The sequence below is a fragment of the Ictalurus furcatus genome, chromosome 11 (genome assembly GCF_023375685.1).
Source record: "Ictalurus furcatus strain D&B chromosome 11, Billie_1.0, whole genome shotgun sequence".
Classification (NCBI taxonomy): Eukaryota; Metazoa; Chordata; class Actinopteri; order Siluriformes; family Ictaluridae; genus Ictalurus; species Ictalurus furcatus.
Window position 1 is genome coordinate 18,095,571 of NC_071265.1, and position 23,969 is coordinate 18,119,539.

General features: G+C 38.4%; 1 protein-coding gene across 2 annotated transcripts; it reads right to left on the reverse strand.

Moving 5' to 3' along the window:
- Positions 1–1,244: 1,244 nt before the first annotated feature.
- eya2 (EYA transcriptional coactivator and phosphatase 2) lies at positions 1,245–21,480 on the reverse strand. Of its 2 annotated transcripts, none has more exons than XM_053636352.1 (16): positions 21,074–21,480; positions 11,129–11,191; positions 10,977–11,011; positions 10,749–10,869; positions 10,340–10,456; positions 8,809–8,885; positions 8,397–8,577; positions 8,136–8,275; positions 7,794–7,877; positions 6,164–6,253; positions 4,585–4,643; positions 3,736–3,896; positions 3,512–3,626; positions 3,119–3,240; positions 2,922–3,022; positions 1,245–2,646 (listed from the first exon to the last, which is right to left on the reverse strand). In XM_053636352.1, exons 4-16 carry the CDS (start codon positions 10,849–10,851, stop codon positions 2,566–2,568), a joined length of 1,431 nt encoding a protein of 476 aa, XP_053492327.1. In that variant the 5' UTR covers positions 10,852–10,869; positions 10,977–11,011; positions 11,129–11,191; positions 21,074–21,480; the 3' UTR covers positions 1,245–2,565. The 2 variants fall into 2 exon arrangements, with proteins under 2 accessions (XP_053492327.1, XP_053492326.1); XM_053636351.1 differs by having other exon boundaries at positions 1,246–2,646; positions 10,749–10,874; positions 21,074–21,479.
- Positions 21,481–23,969: the final 2,489 nt, after the last annotated feature.

Here is a 23,969-nt window from a genome sequence, read left to right on the forward strand (position 1 = left end):
AAAATCTACTATGTAACACCATGAAGGCCATAATCAACAAGTGGAGAAAATGGAGCACCAACGCGACATTACCAAGAATAGGACATCCCTCCAAAATGTACAAAAGGACAAGGCAAAAACTTACCAGGGAAGCTGCCAAGAGACCAACAGTAACATTAAAGGAGCTGTAGGAATATCTGACAAAGTACTGATTACTTTCTGCATGTGACATAAAAAAACACAGACACAACAAAGGAACATCTTACCCACAGTGAAGCATGGTGGTGGCAGCAGCATGCTTCAGAAATGCAGGTTTTTGTCAATGTGTGGGGAATCATGAATCACTACAAATACCAGTTGATTTTGCTGCAAAATATTCATGAATCTGAAAGTAAGCTGAAGATGAAAAGAAATCTCACCTTTCAGCACGACACTGACCCAAAGCATACATCTAAATCAACAAAAGAAAGACTTAACCAAAAGAAGATCAATGTTTTTGAATGACCTAGACAGAGCCCAGACCTGAATCCAACTAAAAATCTGTGGGGTGACATGAAGCGGGCTGTGCACAGGCGATGCCCTCACAATTTGATGTGTCTAGAATGTTTTTGCAAGAAGTTGGAAGAATTGCCAAGTCAAGATGTACCATGCTGAAAAAGAGTGGCATAATATAATCAATAGGTGCTTCAACTAAGTATTCGTTTAGGGGTGTGCACACTTATGCAGCTATGTTATTCTAAGTTTTCTATTTTTTTAATACAAGTTTTTTAATACAAGTTTCTGCTAGTTTTTCCACTTTATTTGTATACTTTGCAATTGCACATTGCGAGGAAAAAATCTGACAATATCTTAGTCATTATTTTATTTAAAAAAAAAAAAAAAAAACCCTGTCATTTTAACAGGTGTGTGCACACTGTCCATTATACTATGTAAATCCACCCTTAGCTAACCATTGGGGCAGTCCCACATGGAACTATTTTATTCCCAAGTCTAACCCTTGCTTCAGTGGATAAGGGTTAACCTGGATTTTGTAGAAACACTGTCGCTCACTGTAATGATGAAGACTATCCTGTGACCATCCCAGCACTCTTATTTAATACTGAATATACTTTCAACACCCTTACTACTGCTTTTCTTTCTAGTATACAGTTGTAGAAGAGTAATGATTTAATGATTTTCCTTGTCATTCTAACCTCTGCTTAGCTCACAAACCAGAATTTTTGTAAAGCTGCATTGTGTTAATGTCTATTGTTAAAAGCTCTACACAAAGAAAATGAAATCGGATATCCATATTCTTAACATTGAAAAAATAATCCTTTACTCATTGTCTCACTAGCAGTGATCTGCAATTACATTAGATGAGACGCTAGTCCATTGATTTAATGCAATTAATTTATTTATTTTTTTATTGTTCTATCATATTGGCCCAAAAACAAATCAACAATAAAACCATATATACAAATAATAGCTAGGACAGGCAATGTAAAAGGCACATGCAATTCAAAAGACAACCATACAGATTCCATACAGGAATAGAATACAGTTAATAGAAAGAAACATAAAATCAAATGTACATCCAGTAACAAATATTACAGATTACCGTGGTCCAGGCACATAGTGAAGAGGAATGAAGGAGATATTTTCTAGTGCTTAAGAAATTACCTCACAAAAATATTCATAAGTTACATAGATGATTGTCACCTTTATCAATAGATTCAGATTTATACTTTGGCTACTTTTGGGATTAGTTTTAATGTTATCTTGCATTGCCTTTTGTATGTGTTATTAAATAGCATATAGTACTTTAGACAAAGAAATACATTGAGTGGAATATCACACATTTTCATAAACATTTATTTATTTATTTTACCTAAAAGATGGTTTACCTAAAAGAACGGATCAGTATCTGAATCAGTAATATAATCAACACGTTATTGCATTATTGATAGAAATGATCAGGAAAACCTACCAACTAAAATTGTTATATCTACATATTTCCCAACTGATTTCAGTCATACAGATAATTCCCCCACTTGTGCTTTATTTGTTTAAAAAAAAGTTTTACTGAATTTCACAGTTGTTAAAAAAAAGGCTGTTCTTTTAACAGGACTTAGAAGAAAAATAATGTCTTTTTTCCCCATAAAAAGGTCGATGCTGAATAAATCTCTGAGTGATATATGGATAAGTCTCGTTTACGACAGACAGCAGCAGCTGCTTGTGAATTCATAGAAAACACATAAATATTTGCACACTTGTTATCCAAAATCTGATCTTTCACGTCACAATTGATACATACAAATTTGTCCTGAAGTCATGTTGTTCCATATCAACAAGCATAAACATTTTGGTCCTTTACAGCACTCAATGGTCGATGGATTATTGTCTCCAGTGCAATGTGCCTTTGTATAAATCTGCTGTCACAGACGGAAGAAAAGAGAGAAAAGAAAAGTGTTTTCTAAACTGATTTAGAACAAACATTTCCTTTATGTTTGCAACTCCTGGGTGATTGGTCCTGCAGTTCTTGGCTTGGCCATGTGATTATGGTTCATTAATTCAAATGAGAGATGGTGTTTGAGATTCTGCCCTCTAGAGGTAGTCCAGCTCTAGTGCATGACTCAGTGCCTCCAGGTCTGCTCTGCATGTTACCCTCCAGAATGGCATGTTTTTCTGTGAGAAATTAGAGATGTTAATGCTTACATAACAGGACAGTCCACTCATCAGTAAACTAATTCTAACAACTCCGTAAATTAATCGATGAAAACTGATTGGCTATAAATAACTTTAGACCTTAATGGAAAGGCCAGATTCATTAATTTGTTTTCTTCCCTATGAAACAGTCAACATCCCTACATCTGCTCCAAAACAGCATAAAATACCCAGAAATGTCAAATATCTTAGAATTAGGAATTACAATCAATGATGAAATGGTAATGATATCTTGCCTTCTTTGCCACAGTTTCCTCTTCCACTCCATCTCCGATTACCACGTACACGGCTCGCCTCCCGAACCTCTGAGTCACCCTCTCAAAACAGCTCTCTTTGCCTGAACAAAATAATACACAACACGAGCTCACATTTCCATCTGAGTTCATGTTCATCCAAACATTGTTTCCTGTTAATGTAGCAGAAGGGCAAATACCAGTTTTGGTGGCACTGTAAATGTTCTCGATGGGAAAAGCTCCTCCCAGACCATACAGCAGCACTTTGGAAAGAGCTGGGATCAGCTGAGTGGTGGTGACCATCACATTCACACAGTTTGGTCTGAGAAAGGAAGCAGAGGCAACAGTGCTCATTAGTTCAGCAATTATATGTAGTCTCTGAATTAGAAGTGAGCAGAAAGCAATCTAGTGTCAAGTTGTTGTTGTTTTTTTTAACAGAAGTCATTCAGAGCATTAAAGGAAGACTTTAACCCAAAATCAAATTTACATGCTAGCTTACCTTCTTTGGACTATTCTAGAAATGTTTACCAAAAAAAACAAAACAAAAGGAGTGCTGCCTTGGTACATTTATTTTCCCTGCTAGTGCTTCTCACCTGGAGTTAATAAGAGCTAGAGCCTTTAGAGCCTGCGTAAGCCACAGATCAGTCAGAACCTCCATTTCTCGCCTCAGCTGAAGCCATTCCTCTCGCTTTGGACTCCCCAGCAAACCTGCCAATTAAAACCCATAACATCCAAATCAAATTCTAAAACTGAGCTGTAATGCTGCTGACAGCTGAAACTGTTATTAGTTCTTTCTTATGTTTTACAGTTTACTCACCTCCTACATTGTTCTTGAAAGTGTTGTAGATCTCTTTTACTCGGCGGTAGCGGAAGGCCAGCTTCCTCATCCAGTCGACGCCACCATGCACCCCTGAACCTAAACACAGAGCACCACCTCCTGCTGGACTCTGGAAGCCATCTGTTCCAAAGTTATATGTGCTGCACACACACACACACACACACACACACACACACACAAAAACACACACACAGAAAAAAATACACATGTGAAAGGTTTGCCAGAACCGGTGCAACTCAAGATTCCTACTAAAAGTTCACTTTGTGGTTTTAGACCAACAGCATGGTTACCCTACTACTTGATTTACTATCGAGGTTAAACAAAATGGTTGGAAACTCGTTCATGTTTCATAGGCAGAAAAAATGTCTAGATGATTCCTACTGGCTTTGACGAGGTTAAGGAAGTTGTTATGGGATCTGGGTTATTCTAAAACAAATAAAAAAAAAACACAAAAAAATTAAGCAAACAAAAATAAACAAACATACATAATAGTCAGTGTCTGAATTCACTTCTTAACCCATTGTGTTTACAATCTTCAGTTCAAACCTTTCCTATTCTTTTAACTGTAGTTAGAAGAAGAAGAAGAAGAAAAAGAAGAAGAATTAGCTGACGTGATGAAAAATTTACATCTTAGACATCAGCAATGGGAAACAGGGACCAGATCCAAAGTATGTTAAAAAACAATAGGTATAATTCCTAATATGGCAATGGTATGCAGCAAGAAAAAAGTGCTGGCCGTTTTATGAGGTATATCATTCATTTTATTGGAGATCTTAACGGCAGTCTCCCTGTGAGACTATACCAGCATTATGAGGGGAACCACCATACCTCAAGTCCTGTCCGTTGTCATCTGAGGCCACATCATCGATATGAACTTGGTCACATTCCTGTGAAATAAAAGGAAAGTGGATATGTTAGAGTGGTAGATGTGTTTCAGGCGGGCAGGGAGGTACTGTGTATGGGCAGGTTTCCCCTCTACAGAGCCTTGGGGAATGATGGAGTAAGTCAGGAATATATATTCAAAAAAAAGACAACAGAAAAGACGGAAATAAGCTGTTAAGACCCAAGACATTCAGGCGCCTCTAACACCTGAAAAAGTGGGAATCAAATCGGGAGACTTCCTAAACCTGACAGTCTTAATCAACAATGCAGATTAGCCATACTCTGAGTAGAATTGCATTGCCAATAGCAGAAAAGAGACTAGTCTCTGACAAACACACACACAGACACACAGAATCCTTTCATGCTTTGCAGCTGTTCTCATATTTCAGTTGGTCTGAGGGCAGACAATACCTCATAATGCTCTCATATCTCTACAGACCTCCTCAGACACTGCACACACACCACAAAACCTTGATCTACTGAACAGATTTTGTTTTTTTTTTAAATTAAGTGCAATAGTAATTATAGTCCAGAACACTTAAAGTAGAAGCAGGGGTTAATTATTTCAACAGAAAAGACATTTCAAGCCAAGAACAAAAGTGCTAATATATCAATCAGAGCATTTATCACCCGTGGAAGCTTTCTCTCTTCCCAGCCTGACAGAGGTGAATGGTGATGAGATAAATCATCTAGGTGTGTCTGAACAGTGAAAAATGGCTGTGACTAGAGGTGAGTGCTCTTTAAGGGACCAACCCCCAAAAAAGGGCACAGGGGTGTCATTAAAACCTGACGATTAAATAATTGTGCGCTCTGTCTCCCCCACTCCTGCTCGACTATAATCTGTTGCTCCTCCCCAGGACAAATTTTCCTTTCAGGGTTGGCCACACACCCATAATTAACACCTCAAAGTTTGTGCTCCTCCTCCAAAGCAGAATTTAATCCCCTTCTTTGTCTTCTGCCAAAGCCGAGGAATGCTTCAAAATGGATAAGAAAGAAAGAAAAACTAAAGACGTTCTCTCAAGGGTCCTCACAATTCCTTGGCTTTAGGCATGTTATAGTGTTTAAAAGAGGAAAATTATTCACTGCAACCTTCACACCCAGCAAATCCCCAGAGTTTCATTAGTACAGGATGTTTTCTAATGGCACTTTCTACTCTGTCATATAAATCATCATTGAATAATCAACTGGAAAAGTTTCACACCCTTAGGACAAAATGAAAAAAGACAAAATCAATTTGTTTAAACCAACTGGATTTTTGGTGTGATTTGGATGTTCCTTCATTATTATAGGTAAGACATGAATAGTGACAAAAAAACTAAAAGTTTCTACATTAAACCCGTGTGGTGTGTACCCTCTACTATAAGACGGAACATTTTCATGTCTTTCCTTCACTTCTTTTCAGAGAATTCTGTCTTTTGTTTATGATTTTTCTATCCTTCTACACACTTTGCTGAGGTACAACCACCACCCCCCACGCACTCGGTGTAATAATATACCATACAAAGGCTTGGGGTTTTTCCCTCACCTCCAGGTCATTGAAGAAGAGTCTTGAGTCTGCCAAGTTGAAGATCATCTCCTCCATCCACAGCCCCAGAGACACAGCTTTGGCTGAGTCCTAGAACATGACAATGGGCAACTCATTATAATTATACTGCTCGAACTGTCATAAGTAGTTCTTCAGCAGCCTGAAATGACAGTTTGAATTGTGTTCTCTGTTTATACAGAACTATCAGAAGCATGGCAAAACAAGTTTCTTTCTTTCTGCCCCAATCTGGCTGCATTCACATCAATCACTCAGTAATTCCATGTTTTAGTCAGTATGGCCTCACACACACACACACACACACACACACACACACACTGTGCTGCTAACGTTAACTTCACAGTTTAGATCAGGGTGCATGCTGACACTAGCTGAATAATTATGTAGCTTGGTGCCAGGCCAGGGCAGGTAGTTAACTGGTGCTTTATATTTGGCAGTTAATCAAGCCGCAGGTGTCAGCCAGAGGTAAGTGTCAGATTAAACTCAAAAGAAGAAAGACAGGATCCATCCCTTCCTCCCCACCCACACAAAGTTCAAGCAAGGGGGTATGGGTGACAGGGGCTCAGGTTGGGGGTATAGAGAAGGCAGTGCTTCCTTTAATTAGAATAATTACCTACTTTTAACACCAAATGACTATCATAGGGTGTTACTGAGTGTTTTTAAAAAATAAAAGATACCATAATTACAGAAGAGATTGTAATTTAAAAAAATAGAAGCTGAAAGCTACTGTTTTTCAGTTTTTGCAGGAGTCGGTTAGCAAGGAAAGAAAAAAAAAGCTTGGCCTCTACAAAGATTTGCATGTTAAAAGACCATATATGGTGCTTGATGATGAATGAGATGCCAAAATGGCTCTAATGAGAAAGTTAAAATCCTGCCGTGCTCTACAGTTCACCTCAGCCTCAAAAACGCATCAAAATGAGGTTCTTTCAACACGTAGATTGGCTTTCTGCCCTGTAGTTCTGGCCTCACCCCAGGACAAACGCAGGCCAAACACTTGTTTACTGTGACAGCTTTTATAACTTTGAATTTTCAGAGAAGTTCTTTACTTCTCAAACTATGAATAATGTACATATTAAACAGGACATCCAGTTCCTTTCAGAGGCATAATTTGAGCTTAAACAATCATAGTGCTCTGTCTGGCAGTACGCATTTTCTCATTAGACATATCAAACCGGTTCTTCTACAATTCAGACGAATTTATTTATTTTTTTTTTTTTACAATTTATACCTCTACCATATCTTTGTGGATATACAGTACATGTTGGAAAGACTAATTGTGGACCATAATTCCTTTCTTTGTAAACATCGGCTCCTTTACTCATGGTAACTCAAGATTTCCCTAACTCCCTTAATGTTACATATTGACAAAATGACTAAATAAATAGGAAAAATCAGCTGATTTTTATACAGGGTGATGATTGGTCAGTCAACCTGCATCAGATTAATGCAACAGTTTTAAAAGTATTACACATACATGGTTATTGTGCATTGAATGAACTTGTAGTACAATGCGTCCTCTTGTGAAGCACAACAAAACAACTCATTACTGTCAAAAGAGCTGATGGAGGGACATTCCATTAGACACAGCTAAAGTAATAGAACAGGTTTGTACCTTGCCGAAGCGTGTGGAAAAAGAGCCGGTGAGAAGTGAGTGGAAAATGATGATGGTTTCATCCAGGTCCCAAATAAACACTCTCTGCGGGCACACACACAACATAAGTAAAATGCAAATGCAATCTGTGGGCTGACTATGTGATTATGGCAAAACAAAAGCTTTCATTTTGTTTTATAGACATGAAAAATATTAGTCAATTCTTCATTTCACTCCTGAGCACTACACAGTGAATATGTTACTCTGGTTTATATGATGAAAACCATTTGTGGCTTGTTTATTAGTCAGATATATCATGATCGCTTGACTAGTGTGAGAGAGGCCATAGAGCAGCATGTGTACCTCGATTTCTGAGTCCAGTGGGGGTACAGGGTCATTGGCCCTCTTCCTTCCCCGCAGCTTTCCATCTGAGCCGCGTCTGGCTGGACCTCCTTCCTGCTCCTTTCCTGGAGTCGGGGGGCTAGGGGGGGCGTGATACTCCCCTGTCACACACACACACACACACACACACACACATTTTACTACCAAGAATATTTAATTCTGAAATAATGCAATATAGTGATAATGCAGTATAATTAAATTTAATTTCCTTGATGTCTTTACCTGGGTGGGACTCTGGGCTGTGATTGGTTGTTATAGTAGAATGTTCTGGATGCTGATAGGGGATTGCTGTGCCGATGGCTGATGGGCTGATATTACTGCTTGTGAGGTAGGGGTTGTTGTAGTGTGTATTATAGTATGGTGAGTACTGGCTTTGGCCATAACTGGAATATGCTGTGAAATCCTAATGAAAGAACACAAAAATGCAAATATTACAGTTAAATGCAGTTATTATAGTATTAAAATCATAGGTGTTTTATTTTTATAATTCTTAATTACAGGAAATTCTGTTTATTGTTAATATGGTTTATGGGTTACAGTTTCACAGTACTATCATAAATATACAAATTACAGTCTACCATCTTTGAACCAAAATGTCCCAAAATTCATGTGTTTCCTTACTCGAGCCACTCACCTGCTGTGTGGGACTAAATGGTGTTGAGCCTGTAATGGCATTTGTTCCTTGGAAAATTCCAGATGAAATACTGCCACCTGGAAAAAGAGTGCATAGCCATTAAGACGCCATTCAAAACTGACTGTGGTATGAAATTCATATGAAATTCATTCCATTTTTCCCCTCTGGCTCCTATCTCCAAGACAAACAAAGTGATGCACCAGAAATGTTACAGACAGCGACACAAGAATGGCTGCATGGGGATTACTAAAACAAAGGCATTTTATAAAGCGCATGCTTCCTAGAGAAACCTTGATTCATTTAAGACTAAAAGAATCAAAAAAGGTGAGAAAAAGTAGAGTTGACTGAAAGAGTATCCATCACTGCTAGACATCATCAGTAAAGAGTGAACGCTGATATACTCTGTGCCCCCCTCCCCCCCACTAATTCTCCTTTTTCAGATTCTCTTTAGATGGATGGCTGTGCTAAAGCTTGGAGAAATCTCATAGGAAGCAAACAAAAGGCTTCAAAAGGGGAAAGGTGGGGGACTGTGAGCCATGTTTCTGATTTTCTTGCAGTGAAACGCAGGGACCTTTGACATGCACAGATGGGTTATTTATTTTAAGCTATATCAGGTCTCCTGTTAAAATTGTCCTATAAGTCACAGTACCATGACCAGATCTATTAGAAACATATCTATTACATGAGACACTAGTGTGCTGTAGTCAATGGGACCCTCTAAAAACCATAAACCCCATTCAACAGAACAATATCAATTAAATGGTGCTTATTCCGTAATCACCTTTCAAACTGAGACCTGTACATGCTACTGTAAATAAACTTGTCCTCTCTTTCACCTTCGCTGTCTCATCTTCACTTTAAGTAGCTCTTAAAGAATGAAAACATCCTAATACCACTTTAACTAACTCTCACCTTAGTAGAGAGAGGTCAATTTCATGGTGTAATGGCAGCCATAAAATTTGTTGGGTTGAAACAGGCAATGGGTGCCCCTGGACTGAAAGGATGAAGGATATGGGGGTGTTGGGGTGGTGCTTGTGGCCTGTGCCACTCAAGTCCATGCAAACACTCCACCAACAGGCTATGTGTTATGATGGGGAGCAGCAGAAGGGCTTGACCCCCAAGAGAGGAGAGAGACGGCTGACGCCAGGGCCCCAGACCGCAGCTAATGGAGAACAGGTGTGGTGCGGGGCAAAGAGTGAGTGAGAGAGAGAGAGAGAAACAGAGAAAGGAGAGAAAGAAAGAGAGAGAGAGACAGACAGACAGAAAGAGAGGCCAGGATGGGCTATAGCCAGCACCTGGAAAAGTGTGTGTGGGGGTGGGCTCCGAAATCACAAACCACCAATCAAACAGCTTTTATCAGCCAAGAAATACAGTGTAGGCGAAAGCATTATGTGTATGTGTGTGTGTGTGTGTGTGTGTGTGTGTGGGCAGAGTAGCTGGAGGTCTTGTTAATTATCCCGGAGCAACATGCAGAGGTCAAACGCACTCATACACACATAGTAGAGAAATGAGCATTGACTGGCCAGCTGACCATGTGTGGAGTAACTGTAAAGAGCTTGGCTAGGAGGTGTTCCGCTGAAGTTGGACGTGTAGCCAAGCAGACTGCTCTGTCCTGGTGAATGACTCAAGCCGTCTTCTGTTTTAATATCTGGACAAAGACAAAGAAAGAGAGGAAAGCACTTAGATAAAAATACAAAGGAGAGGCATGTACCTCATGAAATTTCCAGTATTTCACATAATTTACTAAACAGCACATTTGAGCTTCTAGTAGTAGCTAATAATATTCATTTATATTAACATATCTCCATTCATTTTAAAGGCTTATTCAAGTGTATATAGCAGTGGTAACCTTACAGCAGAAGTAGGGCTCAGTTCAAACTTAGTATGTATTGCACATTATTTGTGAAAGCATTAGTTCAGTAGAAAAATAGAGCACTCACTGTAGGATGGCACACTGTAGCCCTGGGTGTGATGTGTGTAGGGTGTGTATGGACCTGAAGGCTGGATGGCAGGGCTGTACTGTGTCTGTCCATAAGCAGCCATCACTTATCCTTGGGACAGCTGCACTAGAAAAAAGATAACAATCTTAACATACTTCGCAAATTCATATTAATTCCATTTATTTTTGACAAAATCTCAAAAGTGCAGCTGGAATATGAAATACTTACATGCCGTAATAAGTGAAAGCTGATATATCAAGTCCCTGCCAACAAAATTTATCAAACAAAATATAAATAATACATTTCAAGAACATTTGCAGACAATAAAGAGCAGATTTATGGGAAAATATGGGAGATACTTGTACAGCAGTAAATCTAACCTGTCAGAAAGGGCAGGTAGTCGTTTTATGCTTTTTCACCTTCTTCTCTCAGCTCCTTGCCATCTGCAACAATACAGGCCGATAGGCTCAACGAAAAGCAACATCCAATGCAAAGTGACAATAAGCTGTGGCACACTCAATTCTCAAAACCTGTGCATACTAACTGAAAGGTCTGTGACCTTATTTGCCTTTTACGGAGAATTAAACTTGGCAATATGCTAACAGACGGTGTTGTTCAAGGCACCTGAGTTTTACATGATTATTATTCTGTCACACAGACAACACTGAGATGGTTGTTTGCATGAACCTGCCTGGTAAGATTATGTTACTGAGAAGAGAACAATGCATCAACTAGCTTTCCTAACACGGAATAATTTGGCAGGAAACCGCAGGCATCGCAATATGTCAGCAGCTTGATGAGTAATCACAGAATAAGTACAAGTCAATGCATTGCAGTTCTTGTACCCCATGTTTGTGTGCAACTAGAAGTGGGAGGTTTGGATGGTCTGTAACATGGCACAAGGTCAGAGGAATATATTATAGTAGGATGGTGGGATTGAGGGTTATGATGGACGTGGCTGACTGCCTTCGAAGTGCTAACATCTCTTCACTTACACAAACCACTGGTAACACTTTGAAACATCAACTACCAGACTTGCCTTTCACCTGTCTCTGGCTTACATTATAAAATGCAACTAAGGCTTTATCGCATAGCCAAAAGGTGCGAGTCCAATCTGAACAGAACATTCAGAACACCATTTTTTTTTCTGAAATTTGCTTTGAACAAGCACAAGGCTCTCGCTCACAGCTAATCAATCTGACCTGGTCAGGCCATTGTGGCCTCTGATCTGACAGAAGACTCTCCGAGACCAAGACTCTGACTCAGAGACATGAGCAATGTTTACAACAGCAGGGGCAGAGCATTACAGCAAGCAACTACTTTCCAAATCCAAACGGGGGTGTAGATTAATTGTTATTCTTTTGTTTCTGTTCTTGGATCTACCCTTTACTTGATTTAGGACCATCTCTCTCTCTTTCAATCTGAACATTAAAACGGTGATTTACTCTCATTGGCTAGTGAGATTTGGATCGACAGCTCCCTGACCAGGAAGTAGACACTTCAGTGGCGTGAATTTTGGAGTGCATTCTGGATGCGGTTCTCTGTATAGTTATAATTTTTGTGCTTTGAATTGGAAATTACTTACTTATTTAGTCTGTATATTAGTTCATAATTAATATTTGAGGTTTGGGTAGTCTCATATGACTATCCAATATTTTTTTGATACGAGCTCTCAGGAGCGGCATAGAGCATCATCATTATCATCGTCATCCTCCTCCTCCTACTCCTCCTAAGCTGGACACTCAAGCTGTCAATCCAAATCTCACTAGCCAATGAGAGTAAATCGCTGATAAGCCTGCCCACACATGAGATTTCTGCCAGAATGGCAAACGTAAACTTGCGCAGCGTAAACGAAAAGTTTGAAAACGTAAACGAAAACACGGGAGGTGCATTCATAAACCAAGAGAAGCGAAAAGGAAGCTTAGAAAACCGTTAACAAAGAATGCTGTTTATTTGAAGTCCATGTTAAATTTTTGCCACAGAGTTCACTGTTTTCAGTTTCAGAGTGTTTTTCTTCTCTCTCATTGTATATTTTTGTTCGGTTCTTGAAAAGTTAAATTCAATACTTTTGCTACAAATTTAATTTCATACTCTGCTACTGGGAATGGACATGTAGAACACACAAGAATGAGCATAGGTATAATCATCTGCATCATTAAGTGGGCTACATTGCATCAGATTCATTTCATGTACTCAGCTTGTTTTGATGGAAATCATGCAAATTAGGAATATAATAGGCTATACTTCAGCAAGACTGCACACAAAGGCCTTGCAACCACCTTTTAATGTCACGCATGTGTGCCTCATTAATTTGATCTGTTTTTTTCTTACTAAATCACAGCATTACAACTGTAGTGTAACACGACAGTAATGGCTAAACAGTAATGTGACTGCTTCAGTGAGCATGAGCAAAGCACAGCTAAACATGATATACACATTAATGTTCAACACAGTAACAGAGCGAGCTGGGTTTGCGTAATGTGATCTCTGAAGAAAAGGTTACACGTACAGTTCTTCACAGGAGCTGACAAAATAATACAGAATGTGTCCTAGTGCTCAGCTTATACACAAAAATATACTGCTAATCTAAAATATACTGCTCAATCTAATTTTAATAACATACTTAAATACAGTATGTAAGCATTATTTAGAGCAAAGTTCTTTGGGATACTTAAAAAAAATAATAAAATCCCGAACAGACATTTCACACACATTACACCATACGCTCGCAAACTGCTTCAAATTCCTGGATATCAACACAGACTCATCTTCTCCAGGCACAAGGATGCAGGGTGTTCAAACTCTGACCCTTTTAGAAAAACACAACACCTGCTGACTCACCACAGAGAAAGTCAGAGAGGTGGGAAGGGCCTCTAGAGGCAGTCCAAAACAGTAAATAAAGAGAAGAAGTGTCAGCATATATGGAAAAATGGTGTCAGGGACATCCAGTGGAATCCTGACTTCCTCACAAAGTTCTTGCACTGCACAGCGTGTTTCCTGGTACACGCCTATCCCGGAGAGACAGGGCATGAGAAAGATCAGGCCAGCCGCTCTGCACGGGGGTAAGCTGAGCTAAAACAAACCCTGCATGGGGCAAGGCCAGTGCAAAGCGCTTCACCTGGCTTTAGCCCTGTTCTGCCGGAGCAGCCTTTTTTCACGGGTATCACCTTCCATACACAGTCTTACTCTGTACATCACTGTGACTTGCCACATTCTTATCTCTGGTTTATCAGGAACTAAAAGAAAATCATGAAATATTAATTTAAAATGTGTTCGCTGTTAATTGTATGTGATCTCTGTTCAACATGACTTTATTTATTATTAGCAAAATACGTATGTCGATACTTAATTTAAATTAAGAAGTCACTATGGCGGTTCCTCTCAAAGAGTGGTGTGCCAAGGTTAAAAGGGCACGCTGGGTAAGTATGAGGTGAATCAGAAGTCATGACTTTACCATATGGCGCACTACAGACCTCTCCTTATGTGCTTATCTAGGACCATCTCTCTGTATCTGAACCTCAATCTAAACTTTTTTTTTTTCTCTTTTTAAATGGCACATATGGCACTGTGGTGCTGTGACTATAAGAGGTCTGTCCCATTTCTTAACGGGTTATACAGAGGGACACGGTGACCCCTGTCACACAATGCCAAAGTGCTGTGGCCCTCACACACACGAGAGTCAGATCAGACATCTGGTAGTAATGCAAAGAATTAGGTTCATACATGATAATGCATGTTTTCATTGAACCCATATGTGCTGAGGGTCATTTATGTACTGAAGGTAGTCAAAAAGTAAAAAAAAAACAAAAAACAAACAAAAAAAAAAACCCAAAAAAAACCAGAAAAACGAAAATGAGGTCATAATAATAAATATCATAAATAAAATCTCTGTTTACTCATCCTTATGTAAGATTATTCCTTACTATTTCCCACATTCTTTAGTCTTTACTATTTTTCAGCATTCAGATTCATATCTGAACATGTTCGGAGCACAACACATGCACATGTATAATAAATCAATCATAATCAACACACGTAATATTATATTAAAATTCAAACTGACACCTGTGACCTCACTGTGCATATGCTTCTCTTTCTTCCTGCACAGTATCCTTTTTTTTGTATTTCATAGTGCTGCCTTTCATTCCATGTCACATCATTTCATTAAGCGGGGGTGGTGGTGGGGGGGGGGGGCACCAAAACAAAATAGTTCTGTCATTCTCACCAATTCCTCATCTTTATTTTGTTTAAAAGAAGGAAGTTGTGAACATTTTGGCAAAGCTGTGAAGCTGTATATTATATTCTATACTACAATTATATGATACATTTAGGTTTGGCTCTTGCTAGTAATTGTCAGTTTGTATACCTGTTTGTATTACTTCTTTATTACTACAAATATTAAATATTAAAAGTATGATATCTATCACTACCATCACTGTACTGTAACTGGTATATTTCAGTCACTGTATCATACTATTATATGTCGTGCATTATACACACTCACACATACACACACACGGCTTGTCTGTGGCTGCGTCGCTGAATAGAGCCTCTGGGCTTTTGCTCGTCTGCAGCCTTTGAACCCCGACTCTCATAAATAAAGACTCCAGGCCGCACACGTCCACTCTTTAGGCAGCTAATGGGAGCAGATGTGGGGGGTGATAACGGCCCAGTAATGGCCTCCTGAGATGACTTATACACCACGCTTACCTCATTGCTGGGGGATTTCATTAACACTAGAGCACAGCAGAGCATGGGAACCCTGACAACTCACTCTCTCTCTCTCGGACAATGAAGACAGAAATGCATTATTACTACTCAATGACTCCTTTAGACCAACAATGCTGTGTTTAATTCCAGCTTTATACTAAGAGACAGGGGTTATGGATATTTCAGCTCTCTCACCTAAAGCCACTTTACTTTAATGAATTATTTACACTGACCTTTTAGTATTCCGTCACAGAACCAACTAAAAGCAACAAGAATTAGCTGAAACATCAAAAAATGGAGAAAAAAAAAAAATTACATACGTCATGTGAGATTCACAACAAGCTATCACCTTTCTCTCTCTGCACAGCCTTTTAAATTTATTGGCTACAGTTATTAAAAACGCACAACTCAAAGGCTTCCACCTCCCTGGCCACTGGGATGTGTGTGCATGTGTGTGTGTGTGCATGCGTAACACTAGCTGCCTGTCATGGTGGGCTCCCTTTTCCACGTGACAGCTTCCGAAAGTAGAAAGGCTGCTTTCATGCCAGCTTTGGTGGACAGGAGCCCTCTCTACTCCCATCATCTCAATGCAATACTCCCACCCCATCCTCCCCCCATCCCCTGTCTGTAATCGACCCCTTTGCATTCAGTCCTCTCACTGTCTCATCAGCCTGTAGCCGTCCACCCGTGCCCCTCGCCCCCACACCCAGGGTCAGCAGAATGCTTCGGTCCAGCAGAGCACTCTCCCCTTGAGCAGTGCCCCGAGACATAGGGCAGAAGATGGGGACAGCTGGCAGACCTCCCAGAAGCCATCTTATGTTGAGCTGGGGTGTGTGGGGGGACCTGCTCGGTCAGCCGGTGGTCTCATTCCCAGGTAACACATCTGGTGCATTTTGACTGGGAGAACATTGGCAATACTGTCAATTAGATGTAGATAAATGTCCGACCATTCGTACGGAGATCCTCTTTTCAAGCTGTTAATTTTGAGCCTCCCTCCCAAACAGTTGCAGTTCCATTGTCACACTGATATACAGCTGTGTGAAACAAATGGCTTTGTGTATCGTCCTTTTTTGAAAGGTTACCACTGTGTAGGCAGGATTTGGGTGGACAGTTCTTCATTTCAACAGTCCCTTCAGGATTTTGTGATTTTGCGAACTTAGAAATGACCGCAAAATCAAGCAAAATCCCACAATATTCGGAAGAGCTTGAAATTTTTCAAAATTAACGCAGATTTTCAACAGATTTGGGCCAAGACATGTCATGTGACATCATCACAACGCGTATTCAGCCAAAGCCCTCTTCGATTTACATGCGTCGAATAGGAGTACAGCTCATTTACCAGCAAACATCACTGTGAAAGAACAATTTTGTGCAATTGCAATTTCGCCAGTAGTTTTCCGCAAAAAAGCACAAAAAACTCAAATTTCAAAAAAAGATGCAGAAAAATCCATCATATTTGGCTGCAACAATCACAAAAATTAAAAACCTCTGCAAAATCCTGTACAGGCTGATTTCAAACTCAGACTTCAATCCACACTTGCTGTTTAGATAAAGAGGAGCAGCTATATAAGAGCCTTGTCCAAATACACAAACTAGCAAATGTACAGGCCCTTTTGGTACAACATAAATGCTGAAGGCAAGAACAAAACCCCAGCAGTTTCCTCCATTAGCAGACTTTTCTGATACACTTGCTCTTGCTCTAGGCTTTCTAATCTGCCCGGGACAGTGACTGAGTGATATATTACTTTATCAGACAAGGACTGTTGAAAAATGGCTTGCTTATTTTGGCCTGAGGGACATACCCGTGTGTACACTCGCTGAGAAGCCAGCGAAATGGAAAAAAAAGAAGCTTACACAGGCAAACTAATTTGTTTAGATTGAATAAAAGCCAAGGTTTTTTTTTTTCAGTCATTGCCTTTGCAAGCATTTTTAAAACAGGTCAAAACACAGACAGAGCAAGAGATCAAAAACATTTGTTATCAGTTCTGATCATTAACAGTTACGTACAGATAAAGTGTGTTTTTTTCTCGTTCTTTTAGTGTTTGCAAAAAATAAAGGTGGAATAAAAGAATGATCATATTAGGCTGTGAATATGATGCTCGTGTGGTTGCCAAAAGAAAAGGAAAAAAAAGTACCAGAAAAACAGAATAGATCTCCACTGTAATACATATCTTAAAGACTTTTACAGCTGTCGTATGCTAGAAGACCAGGATAGGTCAAATCAGGATTATACATAGAATGGAGTGAGAGAGAGAGAGTGTGTGTGTGTGTTTAAACGCTCCCCCCAAGGCAGCTCCTGAAGGAATATAATAGCTGAGGACCATTTCTGTGGATTCTAAGCCTGTTCACACACACAGAGATTGTCTAATTCACATCATTAACAACTGTTTTATACAAACCTCCTCTTTGTTCTTTACTGGCAAATGACAATGATTCCTTTTTTGTGTTGCTATTGTCAGGTGAAAACAATGAAATGGCTATTTAAAACAACAACAACAACAACAATGGACAAAGCCTATTGGAAAATAATTATTAATATCCCCCAAACGGCAACGATACAAGCTCATATTGTTGATTTAAAATAGGAAGTATAATTTCACTCAGACAGTTATAGCTTTAGGGCCAAACACCGACATCAAGCAATGTTTTTGACCAAAGGGGGAGGTTTAAACAGAGTTCACTTCTCTGCAGTTGGGCTTCTTTCTATACCTTTGTAGGAACAACAGACAACACTAAGACAATATTCTTTAGGTGAAAGACAATAAAGTCCCTAAAACATGCACTGCAGCTTTACCTACTTTGGGTTAATAATTTATAATGAGAGACCTTGAAATTGTTAGGTTCTTTCTGACAATTCTATAATTTTCAGATATCGAGCTGAAAGCTCTTGATTCTCAGTACGAGCAAAGCAAATGCTTTGCCTTTTTTTTTTTTACCGTTAAACAATGTTTTTGATGTATTCACATAAATCAAGTAACCAATGTATTAATACTAATGTTTATACTATAAATATAGATATAACTTTATAATTCCAAAGTTTCAAACAGTTCTTTCTAAACTTAACAAACCGGAAAAAAAAAAAAAAAAAAAAAATCTATTTACGTTGGAAATACTCTGAGATTCAAAGTAAAAAGAAATTCAGGCTATGTATATGTAGAAAACTCCAGATCTTTTGTATTCCCTATTTTATTCTCCACAGCTTTATTTTCACACTTTAATGACTAAATTAAATTTTTTAAAAATCCACTGAATTTAGAACTGTGCACAGAAAGTAATAGTCACATGTCTCTGATGATGTGGCACAGCGCTAACTCAAAACAACGGCTCTCACGACGTATCAGATTCTCACTCCGTCAATTCTCACTAGACTTCCAGAACAACTCGTTGGGCAGGAGCTAAATATTTTGCTCATTACTGCTGAGGATGTCTCCCATCTGGAGCCTAGACGCTGAGGATCAGTTGACTATTCAAAGCAAAGCTGCAGTTCAAGGCCTTCAAGCCTCACCTTGAAACTGAGGGGTTAACGATAGCCATCCAATAATGAAACGAAAGCTGATAAAGTCAGGAAGAGCCGGGCTTCCTATGAAAATATTTATCATTCCAGCAACCTTCGGCTACAGAGGACTTTAAGAATTAATTTGTGTTTTCATAAGAGGGGGTGCTGAGGCCACGCAGGATGAAGCATTCTCCACACTCGCTGATCCCAGATCCACAACTTCTGTAGCTTATTCACAGTTTATAAGGGTCAGTAATAAGAACCATGAACGAAAGAAGGAGCTTGAAACAAATAGAAAGAAGAACAAAATGGAGATGATAGTTACGGGACAAAGAAACACTGCAGCACACTTTTCTGCTAAGAGAAGTTATTTGTGGGAATTTTTGATCAAAAGTAAATTGTGGACAGAAGGCAGACTTTCAGTTGATTTACTTCAACTAAAGACAATTACAATAAATTTAATTAAAAAAACAAACAAATGCTAATTAAATGTGCCCTTTCCTATGTTGGCACATTAGCCTTTACAATGTTTTGGGGGTCTAGAAATTATTATTATTATTATTATTATTATTATTATTATTATTATTATGCAATATAATTATAACTGCCATTTATTCAGTGCAGTTATTTGTTACTTGTTCACTGTCAGTACATAATAATTCTGATTATTATCTCATACTCACATCTTCACCTTTCCTAAAATATACACTTTTATGGCACTAATTAAACATGAATGTCATCCAACATGGAATTTTGGTGCGTGACGAGCATATAAAACTGGTGTAGTGAAAGCAGACGTCTAATCAGGAAAGAAAGGAAACCCAGAAGAGACCTCAGTCTCTGCTTTATATCCACACAGAATGGAAAAAAAAAGAGAGAGTTGGCGTTTGTTTTATTGTTTCTGAAGCTTTCCATCCAGTTCAGGCTACTTAAACGTGGTGTTCTGGATGTGGAACGGAACGAGTGCGTGCGCACGTTTGTGTGTGTGGGTTGAGAGGGGGATGTAATTGTGCAAAAGTGATTTGGGTGCTAGCCACAGGAAGGTGAAATGTATTTAAATGGGGGTTGTGAGAAGCCCTTGAAAAGTATGAATGGTCTTCTTTGAAAAATGTTTAGGAAGGCACCCTAAAATGATGTTATTATCTCGCTGGCCAATTCTTCAGTGATTTCGGTGTAATCTTCAGCCTGAACTTACGCTTAAGCACATCTACTTCTAACCGTGTAAACACTGAACACTGTGAAAGAAAACAAACAACAGCTAAAAGATAACCTATATACATTCATATACATTGTTTACTGGTAATAAAGAGAATTTTAAAATATCCTGTGCAATTTTTGCTCAGGTATGCATGGGGGGATGCTTATGCATCAGGACTACGAATTCACTCAGATTGGAAAATTAAATTTAGCTGTTTTCCTGTAAATAATAAATATCTGTCTAATTATCATTTAATTATAAAAGGTTGAAAATTCACAGCATCATTTATTTTCCAGTATGCCCTCAGCATATTAAAAACAAAAACAACAACAAAACAGCTGTGTGAGTTTCCTGATTAGAGAATTGTATTCTCAGATTCAGATGTTTTTATTCCTTTAAGCTCAAGACATTAAATTAAATTAATACTTTTAAAGCAACCTAGGCGCATAAAAAACAAGCAGCTACAATCAGATCATTTCCAAAAATGAATTCACAAATAAAATTTTAGGGTTAGGTGCATGCCAGCTTATTTTATTCACTTGTTTTGTAATTAATTCATAGACAATATGATGATGATGATGATGATGGAATTTGTCAAACATAGGACTTAAAATTTAATTAAAACAAAACTATTTTAAATTACGGGTGAATCAAGCTGTGAAATGAAGCTGACTCAAATTTTTAAGTTATATGATTTTAAAACTGAACTTTTGTGTAACTTTGAGTGAGATATAACTGAACTGATGAAACCTAAACAGTTTGGCATTACAGGAGAGTGAGATACACCATTAAAAATCTACAAGGTATTTCGATTATGAATTCACTAAAGCCTTTGATAGGCTATCGTGTATGTGTAAAAGCAGGTTAAAATAATAATAATAATTATTATTTAAAAAAAACAAAAAAACAACAACAACTCACCCTATCTGTGGCAACTCAGGTGAAGGAATCAGTCTTCAGAGTAGGGTCTCCATTCCAGCTGGAAATAGTACTTTGTGAAATAAATGGTCCTCGCGCGTGACAGGACCGCTGACAGTGTGTAGTGAGCCGGATGGTAAACTAAGGCTCAGGTCCAAACATTATCTACCCCTCAAAAACTAAAAGTAAACGGCGTTATCGCCGACTGAACGCTGTGTCAACAACAGACGAGGATTGGAGTGTGTTGTCGGAGTGATTAGAGAGCGAGTGAGTGAGCTTTGTCCCTCCTCCGCGCTGAAACAACAGCCGTGTGTGCGCCACAGACAGAAGAGCTGAGAAGAAATATGCTAAATAAACGAGCGACCTGTGGTCCCTCCTTCTCCTCCTCCTCCTCCTCAGCGGGTCCCCTGTATGAGGCCCTGAGTCCCCGCCGTTGGTGTGTGTGTGTGTGTGTGTGTGTACCTGGGTGGATGTGGGTGGGTATTACTGATGTGTCGCTCGCGAATGTTTGAGCCGACTCTTTTAGGGGTTTGAGAGCCGACTCACACAAGCTGCTGATTAATTAAAATCGATTTCATAAAATACAGTGGAAGCTAATATTATTTTGTTTTTTAGAAGGCCAGGTAAAATTTCAAGAAACAATTTCAGCCCTAGTTAAAGAAGCACAATCACCGCTCATAATATTGCGAACTTTGTTTTATTGAAACTTTTACTGCATGGTGTTGTTATATGGCAGCAATTAATTTATCTCCAATTTTTGATAGGCAATAATTCAGTTTCTATTTTCTTATGTAACTTGGAAAAGAGGGGCTTTAATAAATAATAATAAAAATAATAATAAAATAAAATATAATAATAAAAAAATGGCATGTCACATGACTAGGAACCTCAGTTTGCACCTTTTCTGCAATCACATGGCATGGTGAAGGGCATCATCTATGGGATTAGATTTGTGCCAAAATCCAAATCTCAATAGCCAATGAGATTAAATCACTGTTAAGCCCCGCCCAAATGTGAGATTTTTGCAAGAATGGTGAATGCAAACTTGTGGAGTGGAAATGAAAAGTTTGAAAGCATAAAAGTGACATCTCTGGAAACACTTTCGTAAACCATGATTAGCAAAAATGGAGCTTAGAAAACTGTTAACAAAGAATGCTGTTTATTTGAAGACCGTGTTAAATTTTTGCCACAGACTTCATTGTTTTCAGTTTCAGAATTTTTTTTTTCTTCTTTCTCATTGTATATTTTTGTTTGTTTCTTGAAAAGTTACATTCAATACTTTTGGCACAAATTTAATCTCATACACTGTCGGAGGGCTCTCAAAATGTCATTAAAATTTTCCAATATGTGCTTAAAGGGAAAAAATTAAACACTATCTGAGATAAGTTAACATTATTTTTTGTCATTTAAACAAGTTTATACATTTTGGGTATTCTGTTAAATGGTAAAATGTAATTGTAACTGGACTTGTAATCTCATAGATTTTGTGTTATTTTTGACTATATGATACTTTCCACCATTGCACATTGTTGCCATGCGGCAACAATTAAACTTTTCCTCCCCAGTTTTATAAATATATTTTTATTACTTGAATAATTCAAGTAATAAAAATCCAGATTTTTTTATGTACATGTAATAATTCATGCAGTAGAGGGTTTTAAAAATGGCAGTGAGCTGTCCGGAAGCCGAAAGAGTTGGCTCTTATGGGTGAGCTGAGCCAAGTGTTCCGACTCACTGAAAAGAGTCGGAACTCCTATGACTGCTGTAAGAGCATGTGGACGCATGGAGAAGTGTTTATAGGCATCTAATCAGTTTATGACATCAACAGCCTTAGTATAGCTGTTTAGCTCCACAAACCTTAAACCTGCTAATCAAATTAATTTGAATCCTTTAGAGTGTTTTACTTACTCTTTTAATTTAATTACTGCTGTTTTAATTACTTTTGTGACCACAATTCAAGTTGGTTCTAAGTACTACCCTCTACATTCCCAAACAAAAGACTGCTATTTCAAATTCATGCTACCAGTGTCCCAAATAACTTTTTAATACTTAATTGTTAGGTTTGTGCTCCTGTTTTACCTGACAGTATATTGCTTGGATTGGTGATAATTCATTTTCTGAGAGAACGTCCGTCTTCTGCACCCAAATGCCAAAGGCAGATTAGCAAAGTCAGATAAGGGGAGCGGAAGGATTATGTCATGTAGGTGCTGTGAATTCTTCTTAACCCTGAGCTTCCCCCAAAGCACACAGAGGCGTACTGTGAGAAAGTCAGCAGTATGCTACCTGAGCACAGAGAAACAGCTGATGGGAAAATTTCTAGACATTTCAATGTACTTTCACGAAAAGGGTTAAGACAAGAGTATGTTATTTGTCAATTAATTCAACTTTTCAGAATGCCTTTTCTAGCAAATATAACTAACAATAGTGCACACTTGGGCAGGTTTAAGCAGCAAGTTGAGAATTAACCCAGTAGTAATTGTACACAACTTTATTCATATGATCCTCCAACGCACTTCCTATTATATAAATCAAACATTAAAATATAAATACAGTTTTTTCAGCATGGTCCAAATACATTGTGTAGTTACAATTATCATGTTGGTATTTAAAATTTGCTTAGATACAGCTACAGGATAATTGTGTTAGTAGACTAACATAACTTATAAATTCAGCACACATAGTAATGTGCATATATTTACAAATATTACAGTAATAATCAAATGCCATACAAGATATAGGACTCACTAGAGTCTATTGCTATGTTTTATATATAGACATATACAGTATATGTTTGTGAGAGAGTGCTTATAATTACTAATGCATCATGTACAGCACTACAATGCTTCAATTCTTCACTTCCGCCTGTGTATTTTTACGTGTAATTTCCCTGTACCACTTT